Source organism: Diadema setosum, chromosome 4 (assembly GCF_964275005.1).
Source record: "Diadema setosum chromosome 4, eeDiaSeto1, whole genome shotgun sequence".
Classification (NCBI taxonomy): domain Eukaryota; kingdom Metazoa; phylum Echinodermata; class Echinoidea; order Diadematoida; family Diadematidae; genus Diadema; species Diadema setosum.
This window is the reverse complement of record NC_092688.1, coordinates 12,591,301-12,603,583: the sequence shown is the minus strand read 5'-3', so window position 1 is coordinate 12,603,583 and position 12,283 is coordinate 12,591,301. Positions and strand designations below refer to the sequence as shown.

The 12,283-nt window shown below is 37.2% G+C and overlaps 1 protein-coding gene across 1 annotated transcript; it reads left to right on the top strand.

Annotated features, from left to right (window-relative positions):
* The first annotated feature begins 4,684 nt into the window (after window positions 1-4,684).
* On the top strand, window positions 4,685-12,283 carry LOC140226876 (uronyl 2-sulfotransferase-like). The gene is made up of 7 exons (XM_072307304.1): window positions 4,685-4,804; window positions 5,326-5,469; window positions 6,510-6,592; window positions 9,073-9,223; window positions 9,802-9,902; window positions 11,451-11,608; window positions 12,090-12,283. Exons 1-7 carry the CDS (start codon window positions 4,721-4,723, stop codon window positions 12,281-12,283), a joined length of 915 nt encoding a protein of 304 aa, XP_072163405.1. The 5' UTR covers window positions 4,685-4,720.

Genomic DNA, 12,283 nt, shown 5'->3' with positions numbered 1-12,283 from the left:
ATAAGACTTCAGACCGCCACGCAGATGTAAACATGTATTTTCTGATGTATTTTCTTTTCACTTCAATTCAGTTCAATGCAATTTAATTCAATTCAAAGTTTTTAATTTTCGACAAAAACATATACATTACACTTTCTCTGGTAACAGAGAACAAAGCAAGCCAAACACAGTGGAATGAAAAGACTATTTATACAATGATTGAGGAACCTTATATAAAAATTATACATTGTCATGAAAACTGAAGTGATTGAAGTAAAGAATAACAATGCGTGAAGTGCGCAAAATGGAGGGACCCACTAAAAAGGCAGAGCTTGTAGAATGTGGGTTCTCTGGTAAAGAACATCAGTGGAAAGGTAAATTGAAGCACCGTAAAAAAGGAGAAGTCTGGGGGAAAAAAGATGAAGTCTGAAAGCCCACTGAAAATAGAGTAACAGATAGACACACTTACACAGGAATCGACCCGTCGTAATCGTGTTCGGGCCGCGCGGGGCCGCAGGCTACGTTTTATAGCATGCATTGCATGTTACCTACCTGTTTGGCTCACATGCATAGGTAGTGCGCTAGCTAGCTAGCTACCGTACTGGCCGCGGCGCAGCGCAGCGCGACTGCCAAGATGGCTACTTTTGTAGCATCCGTTACCAGCTGTCATGGCACCAAAACTGTTTGGAGTTCAGTTGTCAGCATCTCACTGGAAGGTACTTTTTTGGAGCTGTTTGCAAAATTTAACAAACGTTATAAGTGTTTGTCAGTGAGTGTGTCTGCCTCGCCTTTCGGGCCCTGGCAAGACATAAATTTGAATGAATCCCTTGGAGTTTTGAGTGCATTAAACTTGCGCCACATCCTGTACAAAGTTGAACTAGAACTCGAAGTATTGCCAAAAGGATGAGTGTGCGAGATGCCCTGCCAAAGTTACAAAATTACATGGGGTAAAAAGGGTATTAAAAAAAAACGACCTACCGACCCTCTTGGGTTTTGACGATTAAGGGCAAACATTTTTTTTTTTTTGTTTTTGGGGGGGGGGGGGGCTAATGTTGGTACATTATATAAGGCGAATTTCTAAGTATCAGTTGCCCAACAAAAATTACCCAACACGCAAAGGGAATGCGTCACTTACACAACAGCGGGGCAAAAAGTATCCAACTCTTCATTACCAATTCTGTTGGTAAATATTCGCCCAGTATTAAATAAGTAAGAATATTGCCCAATGTTGGTTTAACTAACTAAAAGCTCAACTGGGCGATAATTGCCCAGAATGATTTTTTTTTTTTTAAACCAACCAACAATTATTCAAATTCATGAAATTCTTCCGTCGAGATGCATGCTGTAAGGATAAGAACCGACACTTGCTGTCGGGCGAAAGCTCGGTGGTCTAGTGGAGATGACGCCTGTCCGGTTATCAGGAAGTCGTACGGTCGAATCCTGCTCGAGTATGTACGCCCATGATTTTTTATAATGGCTGCTACTAAAACACTGATCAATTCAGTGCTTATTTACGTCGATGTGATGTAGGGCAATTTGTCAATCAGTTGCAACCAACAATTACCCAACTAACTTTACCCAATATTTTAAGAGTGCATTGGAAAGTAATACGTGTACGAATCATACAATATGAAATAAGAAAGAACGATTAAATTGTTATTCACTGGCAAATCAAATCGATGATTAGTTAGATTTCATCATAAGTGACATTTTCACTGCCCTCTTGAACTGTCTATTCTGGTCCTCTTTAACGTTTACCCCAGCTATAAGTCGAAGTCGTAATTTTTCATGTCTCTACTGTTAGGAAAGGCCTTGTTAGAAATCTACCTTACTCTGTCTTCCCAATCTCCTCTAAATGCCCCCACTCTCATTCTCATCCTCCACCACGAGACGAAGAGTAAGGAAGGTCAGTCTAGTCCGACCTGTAGATATAAACCATGCTCCAAAGCCCATGTTTACCGATCTATAGCATTGCATTGCAAGTCTTCGGAGCAGTTGTTAGGATTTACTCGCGCCTAAGTGGTGCTTCCGCAAACATTCCCATTGTGCGGTAAATTGTGAGAAGGAAAGAAAAAAAAAAATCCTGGAGTCACTCCCTATTATGTCTGCTTGCCAAACTGGTCAAGATGATCGCTGTTCCCACTACGTAAAAGCAAATGCAGGGTCAGTGTACGGATTGGGATTTTGGACCAGTGGGACACATTTGAACTTCTCGCCATGTTTGGGACAGTTGCGAATTCAACAGAAGGTAAGAAGTTGCGTTAAAGTGAGTACCATTCATTCCATTGGTTCTCTCTTTCTCTCCCCTTTCTTTACTTGGATGCTGGCAGTCCACAATCTGGACAAGTTTGGCTGATCTGCTTTTCAAGAAAACTATTCTGTTTCTTTTGTAAAGTGAAGCCCATTATAAGACTTTACTGACAAGTGTGGTGCTTTCATAACTACCGTTTCGTAAAGGGAAAACATTACCACGCGTCCATCTCAAAAGAAAGTCGTGTCTTTCTCAACAGTAATTTTGTGTCTGCCATTCCCTAGACCATCCATATTGAAATATATGAGTCATGTCTCTTTATCAAGTTGCGTAAAAGTGACCTTTCTTTAAAGGACAAGTCCACGTCATGTGGATATGCCTTCTGAAAGAGGGAAGTTAAGCGTTCTATTATTATGCAAGAAAAGTGAAAATATCTTGAATTTTCCTAATACTTTCTTTATGTCATTGAACACATGTGACATCATAGATGTAGTAGTCTTCTCATCCAGCAGCGACTAAGCAGAAACTTCAAAAATTCATAACTTTTGAATTGATGGTCCGATTTTTCTCAAACTATTGCTGATGTGTTCTATTAATATTGCTGCATTCACTCAGTTCACATGTCTCTGAAGGTGAACTTGTCCTTAAATGTCAGCACATAGCTTACAGTTTCTTTTGCTTGTTTAACATGGATTTGTGTAGAGATCCATGCATCGAAACCTTTCAGCTTCAAGAATGTAGCCCTTGGGCCTGGGGGCAGACACGATAGTGGACCGATTTCGACACTGTGTAAAAACTACGAGACTCGGGTTCTCCGCCACAAGAAGCCAAGACAATGGACATGGTAATCAGTCAACTCTGTGGCGAGATGCATTGCTCAATTTCTGGTATTCCTGCATGACTGTTGACGAACGGAGTTGTGCTAATACAGTAACAAAATATAACGGATGACGGAACTATATTGTTATGACTGATGCATCTTTGAAGGACTTTTAGTTCTGCGACGCATCCCCTCACCTCACCATGGTGCAGAAACAGTGCAAAGTTCGCACACTCCTACTTCTCCTGTCCGCATTGACTTTGCTTATTTACATCGTGAGTTATCATCATGATTATCCCACACTGGAGCAGCGGAATGAAGGTAAAAAAAAAAATGTTAAAGGGATGTTATAGTATTGGTAGAGATGAGGATTTGGCTTTTAACTTTCTGCGATATACTAAGAAACCACTTTTGAAGTAATACAGAGTATACAATTCTAAGAGGAATTCAAAGTTTATGAGATGAAAAATCGGGTTTGGAATGGCTGTGACATCGAAAGAAAAAAATATTCCAAAGTATATGCAACCCAAAGCAATCCCAATAAAATGTGGGTCCCATCTTTTATTAGGTTTTGGAGATCTCAGCCATTCCAAAACACAATGTTGGAATTACATGCTCTTTCGTATTTCATGAGACGTTTCTGAATATCTCACCTAAAAAAAAAGAAATTAGGTTTCAATCAAAACTATACGATCCATTTAATAATCTCTTGTAAAATGGTTTTTCTTTCTCGATGTATTTTCACCTCTCTCTTTATATATATATATATATATATATATATATATATAGATATGTATATATATTTGTAATATGAACTAAGCTCTAATTTCAAGCCATATTGTAATCTTTTTCTTAAAAGTCTATTTTTGGGGGTTTTTCCATGACAAACTGTTTTTGTGGCGTAGATAATAGATTGCATTCTCATAGATGAATTTTACGACTTTGCGAACGACGCAATGACTTGACAAAATCTAAGAGTACTCGTCACTGCTTCAAAATAAAAGCGATGTCAAATCTTGAACTGGAATATTGGGCCTACATAATGCTGTAAAATCACAGAGAAATAAAAAAGTAATTAATATAGGTTAATTTTTTTTACGTATGCGGTTTAACTTAATTTGATCGGAATTCCAATATCTTTTCAAGCAGGGATTATCGTAGCTCATTTGAAAAACACCCTTTAATAGGTAAGAAACAAACAAACAAGAACAAACAGACAAAAAAGAAACCGTCATGGATCATATTTCATCTTTGGTTTGTCAAGATCTCTAATTTTGTAAGGGCATATGGACTGATTCATATCGCATCCTGTGCCGTTTTCGTAAATCTATGAAATTTCCAACAAAAAATGTAAGGTTTGTGATATTAACATCATGTAGTAGAGTTTATGTGCATTGATCCACTTAATCTAGCGTCCTATCAAGTTACGACTATTGAAGTAAAGAATTCACAATGCCTATCACCAAACGACTATCTTATTTCACCAAGGAAGATGTTTACAAATTTCGATATTCACACCCACATCCTTTCGTATAGTAGACCGGAACAGCAGCTTGGGAAAGGGTAGCGCGATTCTACACGGTGATTGTCGTACCTTGTGCGGAATTGCGCCAGTCCCCATAAATTCAAGCGGCAATCGATCTGCCTGCCTATGTGAAGACGAGAACCTGATGAAAGACGACATCATGTGTCGTAATGAGAACGACCACTCAAATAGCGACGCTTCACTGAACGGAAAGCCAGTCTACGAAAAGGTGAGTGTCTTGTGAACCCTATTTCTCACAATTTCAAAGTTCAAGGTTCAAATTTATTTTCATTTGCAGCAAATAAACATAGAAACATATATACAATGTATAAGCATGATGTAATAATTTCAAAAACGTAGGTTAATAAAATAGATGTGATAATGAGTAACAAAAATGAAGAAATCATTGTTTATTTTGTTTGTTTGTTTGTTTGTTGTTTTTTTTTTGTCAGACAGTGTCTGGAGATCCAGAAAGCCATAGCGTAGTCTCTAGATAAATTTCTTATCATTCACTGCCTCGAATGGTAAAATTGATGAATTGATAAGATATCGAATACTGAGGACCATCTATTTTATGTTCATTAGGCTTTCTAGCATTTTATCACCGTGATAAAGAGACTACTTTCATGATTTTCGTATTTTACTGGCACATCACATTCAGTTAGATTCTAAGAAACAGACTACAATTAGGACGGAATCAGAATTAGACAAGTCATGTTTTTCTCCTTTTCATTTATGTCTCTTCTACAGAATAAAACGGTGTTATTTCTAAGCATGCCAAAGTGCGGCACCCGAACGTTCGTTTGGACGGCATTTAGTCTGCAGCAAATCCATTATTTCGGTCCACCGGTCAATGTAGAGTACATGCTAGGTAACAATGAAGAGGATAAAGTGGTAAGTGCAATCAAACGAAGCTCCTCACTCTTCGCTTCAGCTGTATATTTTTGACTCTATATAACACAGAACATCTTAAGATAGGGGGATTAGTATGACCTTAGCCTCTTGAAACAGCCACTCGTTGGCAAGTGAAAGTTTCAGGAGACAACCGAGTTAGTTTAAAGGAAACCCAAACCCAAAGAGAAATGTGGATTGAGTGAAAGCAGCAAAAGGAATTCATCAAGATTTTACTTTTCTAGCATAATGAAAGAGTAGTTGACTAACCGCTTTCAGAAAGCAGGGGAAAATGATTGCTACCCTTAACATATGTCAGCAATAAGTTGATGGGATGTGTAATTTTCATGAGAGATACATTTTTGTGGAATTCCCTTTATATTTTCTTTATATTGTTGTCGACACATACGCCATAACCTCTAGTAGTCTCCTCATCCAGCGATTCCAGCACCAAAACTTTAAAAATTCATAATATTTTGTACCGACTGTGTGATTTTCCTCAAACTTTCACTGAAGTGTTCTACTAATGTTTCTGCTTTTACTCAATCAACATTTCTCTTTGGGTTTGGGTTCCCTTTCTACAAGTGACCTACTTGAGGAGATTAACATTTTGACCTTTACCTTCATACAGTTTGAGAGCATTACAAACATAGGGGGTTTGAACATAGATGCAACGTGAGACAACATATTTGCGCTCAATTGCGATGGAGCATAGTATGTTTTTTTTCACGATTTGACAAGATATACCTACGTAAATATAACGTTTCATTTCAATGTGTATTTTTTTTTCCTTTTAGAAACTAAAAAATCCACGTAATGCAGATGTTTCTCTTTTTCACCCAGCGTCAATGTATGGCATAATGGGACAAGTATGGCAATTAGCATAAGGCAAGAACATCGTTTACAGGCTTAGGAGTTGTCTTATTTCAAGCTAATTTCTTTGAATAGAGACTAATCGGTCTTGTTGCATTTCCCTTTTGACTTTGGTTGTTAACAGAATTTACCAGATGCTATATTTGACGTTTTTGTGTTTGTTGTTGCAGAAAAATCAGCTGTTGTCTTATATACGTGGGGCATCACCCGGAGCCATTGTACATGGACACTATCGCTACATTCCTTTTTACAGGTAAGTTGGCCAGTTATCCGTCTCTCAGACAATTTTGTCTCCGTTTGTGGCTAATCTTGAAAAGTAGAAGGAAGTGCTAATCGCAGTCACGCCATCAAAAAATGACGCAGAGAATCATAGCTCTGCTGTACACTGCACACGTTCATTGACGTTTAAGAATGACGGAAGCCAGGTTGCTTTTTTTTTTCTTTTGACACATTGCCACACACATTAAGACGTAATTGTATATTAGTCAGTGCAATACATAAGATATCAAATTGAAAGCTATAGTGATGATAACAAAGACAATGAAAATAGACCCTAAAATCGGCAACAACTATCGACTTTGGTCCAAAATTAAGAATCATGATTAAAGGGATGGTACAGTAAGGGAGCACTGTGGCATAGTAGATACGACTTTCGACTCCCGATCGGAGAACCCGGGTTCGACTCCCGCTCAGCGCTTTTATACGTCCTTGGACAAGATGTTTTTAGCCACAATATCCCTCTTGACCCAGGTGTATGAATGGGTACCTGGCAACGCTAGGGTAATAATAATGGCAGTGCCCTCTGGTAGAGTAGTGGCAACACTAAAGAGGCTTCCCTGCATAAATAAGGCGTTATCATTATGATGATGATGATGATTATCATTATTACAGCTTTAGTATTACAGTTTCGGTTGAGATGGGGCTACATGTTTCTAACTTTTAAAAAAAAGATTGTTGTTGAGATAACGAGAAACTTCTCATGGCATATGCAAGAACATTATGAGCATGAAAAGAGGAATTCAAAGTTTATTTGATAAAACTTGGTTTTGAAATGGCTGAGCTATCCAAACAAAGCAATCGTTAGAAAAGGTGGGACCCACCTTTTCTAGGTTTTCTTTTCAAAGTTCACTTTGATTTATTTTGTTTTGGGTTACCTCAACTACATGTATTTCAAAATTGATTTTCCTCAAATGAACTTTGAATTCCTCATTTGTATACCCTTTAACATATATCAACAAGTATCTTGCAAAAAGTTATATGTTGAATCCTCACTTCAACCAATACTATAGGTTTTCCCATTCATTTTCAAACTTCTTTCATTCAATTTCACAAATTTTTACTTCAATTTCGTCGCGGAATGTCGGGAGTAGGCCAATCTTACTTTCAAATTCGTCTTTCGTCGTTCATTTTCTAATAAGTCCATTCAATTTAGTCATTTGGCAGACATTTTCGTCATTTACAGTTCAAATTCGTCAGTCTCACTCGCAGCACTCAAAACAGCAGGATAGATTTCGTCTTTTGTCAATCATTTTCGTTAAATTTTCCTTCATATTCGTCTCATATCTCTACCCGGTGTGATTTTCCAGTCATTCATGTATTGTTTTTTTTTTTCTGTAACCGTTCACATTTTACATTCAGGAGTTAACATACACACAAGTGCCCCCCCCCCCACACACACACAGAACCACAGATACAGACACACACACACACACACAAGCAATCCGAGTACACACTGATACAAACAGACGTATACCGTCTCGCAAACGAAAACGCTGACAAACGATTTCTAGGCAAACATGATTAAAGACAAAATTTAAGTGTAGAATTGTCGCCCGTTTAATGTCAATGAATGGATAACATAATTATCTTTGCTGCTTTCCAGGGTACAAAATTTAAACTTTGCTTCATGCATTATGCGAAAACCTGAACATTACGAGTTAAAGTTCAAAATGTGACACTGACATACTGTCCTGGGCTACGACTTATGACTGTCGTTTATCCTTCAATCATTTTCGTTGGCAGTCTTGTTTTTCGTGTGTATTGTTAAAGCAAATGGTTAGGGAATAATGTGTAACGATACAGTTTACGAGAGAAAGTAAAGATATGTCGGCTTAAAGTTGGTTCACCATCAAAATAAAGAATCGACAAGATCGGACTAATTTAAATGAAAAATTCATGAAATTGTGTGAACAAAGACGAATTTGATCTTCACATTCGGCGATCCGTCAGCGGGAGGGACGAACTTGAATGACAATTGACGATTCTGAATGCTATGTCTTCGAAAATGTTTGACGAAAAACGAATTACAATGACAATTGACGAAATTGAAGTTAGGATTTGCGTTCCACCTGCTTCTCGGGACGAAATTGAATGATAAATCTTTGAAATTGAATGACAAAAGTGCTAAAATGGATGGGGAAACCTATAGTATACCACCTCTTTAAGGTTATATTCCTGCTTTCTTAAAATTATATCTTTTTTAGGTGATCAAATTATAATGCCAGATACACGTTGGTGTTGTTGATTTGGATATATGCAAGCTGAACGTTTAGTGAAAATTAATTCATGCTGAATGACCATGATAATATACGTGTCGTTAAAATCCGGTTTGGTTATTCTATAGGCCTCCTGGTTGCTTGCTTGTTTGTTGTTGTTTTTGTTTGTATCATTATGCCTCGATTTAACTGTGGGTATATGTGTTTGTGTTTTGTGTGTTTACTCCTTTCTGCTCAGGCCGGAGAGGAAACCTGTTTACATGAGCATGATCAGGGATCCCGTGGGGCGTTTCGAATCCTTCTTTTACTTCATGCGTCACGGGGACCAGGACATGAGCCGAGAAAAACTCCTGGCCAGCCTCGCCAAACACAGAGCGGGTCCTGACGAGGCAAAGATAAACTTGATGCATATCTACATATGATTTCACAAAACGATAGACGAAGACGAAACACGAATAATGTCCGTAGAAATCAAAGTGATTAGATGGAGAGATGATGATGATAATGATGATGATGATGAGATAAACAATGAAAATGATAGTCATAATAGTGATAATAGAAGTAGCGATTATAAGCATTTTGTACCTAATATTGAAAAGGAGCAGTACAAGCAGCAGTGTTGTCTTAGATGAGAACATGATTACCACAACGAAAGGATTTGCCTTGCTTAATGAGAAAAAAATATATACATCGTAGTTGTTAATTTTATGACCATAATAATGAGAAGAACAGTAACAAATGCGATTTTCGATGCTAAACTTTAATGAAAACGCGTCACTATGTATTCTTACTCATCGTTCCTCTTAATTCTGAAATGCATGCATATCGGCATACTTCCATCAGCCCCCACCCCCTTTCCTTTCCTTTCAATTCAATTCAATTCAATTCAATTTTATTCAATCTAATTTTATTCAATTCAATTCAATTCAATTCAATTCAATTCAATTCAATTCAATTCCCTTTGCAGACTTTGGATGATTGCGTCGAGAAGAACCGGAGCGACTGTTCCGATTTCTTGAATATGAATATGTATGTGACGTCATTTTGTGGATATCGACTGAAATGCAGGTAATCTCTCAAAGAAAATTCCTTGAAGTGTAATGACTAAATAGCTATATAATGTATACACAGGCATCATGAAATAGCTTTATCAGTATTTTTATTACTATCATTATCTTTTATACTGTAGTGAATTCAACGTTTTAACGCGTAGCTGGTTTGATGTACCAATGAGTTTCTTGCTGAAGTCAATGTCATGATATATATATATATATATATATATATATATATATATATATACGTATGATACAATGTTGCATATACATGATTAAAGTGGTAGTGTATAGGTGTCGTAATAATAATGATAACAACAACAGTTATTGTAATTATTGTTATTATCATAATTCTAGGCATTTTACAGTGTATGATGTCACATGCTTACGATATAGGGAAAATATAAAGAGAATTCCCAAAATTTTACTTTTTGAAAAAATTGCACATTGCCTTGACTCGTCACTGACGTATGTAAAGGGTATTATTATTCCCCCTTGCCTCCTGAAAGAGGGAAGTCGAATATTCTTTTATTATGCGAGAAAAGTGAAAATATCTTGAATTTTCTTTATCATTTGTTTATATCGTTGTACACATATAACATCACAAGCTGTGGTAGTCTTCTCATCCAGCAGTGACTAAGCAGAAACTTCAATTTTCATAACTTTTAAATGGATCGTCCGATTTGCCTCAAACTCTTGCTGATGTGCTCTATCAATGTTGCTGCATTCACTCAAGCCGCATGTCTATGAACGTGAACTTTTCCTTTAAATACGGTACACATTGTACAACTTTGTCCCAGCACAATACAAAAAAGACATGCAAAAAAAAAAAAACCCCAAGAAACATGAAATCGTTATGACTATTAAAAGGCCAAATGCTAAAGTTTTCAACTGAACTTGTATATTTGATGAAGGTGGGAGGTTAAATCAATTGCATTCTTGTTACATGAAACAATGTAACGCCTTCCTGGACAAGCGTTAGATTTCTTCTGTTAAAGAGGAATATGCGACTCAAGGCAATACTGTCAAAGTATCTCGGTAAGTGCTTGGGTGTGAAAGGCTTTAGCAAACCTGCAGCATTATCTTAATAGTGACACTTTCCTTAACCGACATCAAGTAAAGAGACATCCATCAGTAATATATGTGAAAATCTAGCATTATATTTCCTGTAATATTTTTATTGAACGATTAAAATGAATAGATGTGATTTAGATTGAATCGAATTGAATTAACAGGAATGGGGTTATATATTCTTTCTATCTGTTTCCAAAGAAAACTGAAATGTGAAACAAATCTATAGATGTGAAATCAATTCTTGTCAAGTTTCGGGGTTTTTGTGTTTTCTTTTTCAAAGAAGATGATAGTTAGTTGAGTTAAATGATTGGGTTAAGCTTGAATTAATGGTTTTGCTCGGTAGAGTGAGAAAGTAATGAACATTTTCCTTCAAGAACCTATATGGGATGACATTTGATGCAGATTTACTGAGCGTCAGCATTATGATTACGTGATTATGCAAATAAGTATATAGGCGTTTTCAACTTTTTTTAAATTGTTCCATCCACAGCCAAGATCCAGAGTACGCTTTTAAGCGAGCAAAGCGCAACATAGAAAAATTCATTGTGGTAGGACTCGTAGAAGATTACGACTTGACGCTTCGAGTGTTCGAAAAACTTCTGCCAGCCACATTCGGAGAAGCAGCGAAAATTTATTCGGACGCTAAAGGTACAGATCGATTTAAAGTTATGCTCTTTTACTGTAGAGACGTAGGTCACTGTTAAAAAAATAGAAAGAAAAATAGAAAAAATGAGAGGCAATCTGTGAAAAAGTTACTACGTACGTTTATACAATAATGTGTAGTCGACTGATTTAGCACAGCACTCCGATCCAGGCACTTATTTTAACACACCCAATAAATGATTGTTCATCTACTTTTCTGTTCACTCCTAAATTGGTTTAACTAATATAAGATATTATCTGTTACTCCTCGTTGTCCCTCTGTATCTTCACGCATTTCATAATTTCCCTTTTGTTCTTGATTTTTTCTCCCCGATATTTTCGATTTCCACGGAATGATGACAAGAAGAACACGTCGTATTGGAAAAAAATATAAGTAAACGCTCAAGTATAATTCATGGTGTTTCGCTCAGTGTATACTATTACAATAGCTTTACCTGAACGGATGCGGTGCTTCTTCTCTCCACAGCCCGCTTCTTGGCAAGATCAAAAACCAGTTATAAAAAGGCATCGTCACCGTCAACGTACGCTGTACTAAAGGAACGAATGAAGTACGATTACATGTTCTACGAATACGTCAAACAACGGTTCTACAACGTCGCTGGGAGACTAGGGTTAGGACCATGTGCGGAACCGTCCCGGATTACTCATGATCCTACCTGA

What these genes read in the sequence shown, in the direction of transcription:
- LOC140226876 (XM_072307304.1), top strand. Translation starts at nt 4,721, where the DNA reads ATGAAAGACGACATCATGTGTCGTAATGAGAACGACCACTCAAATAGC. An exon ending in ACAGAGCGGGTCCTGACGAG is followed by an intron (nt 9,224 to 9,801) that starts GCAAAGATAAAC and finishes TTCCCTTTGCAG; the next exon opens with ACTTTGGATGATTGCGTCGA. An exon ending in GGATATCGACTGAAATGCAG is followed by an intron (nt 9,903 to 11,450) that starts GTAATCTCTCAA and finishes TTCCATCCACAG; the next exon opens with CCAAGATCCAGAGTACGCTT.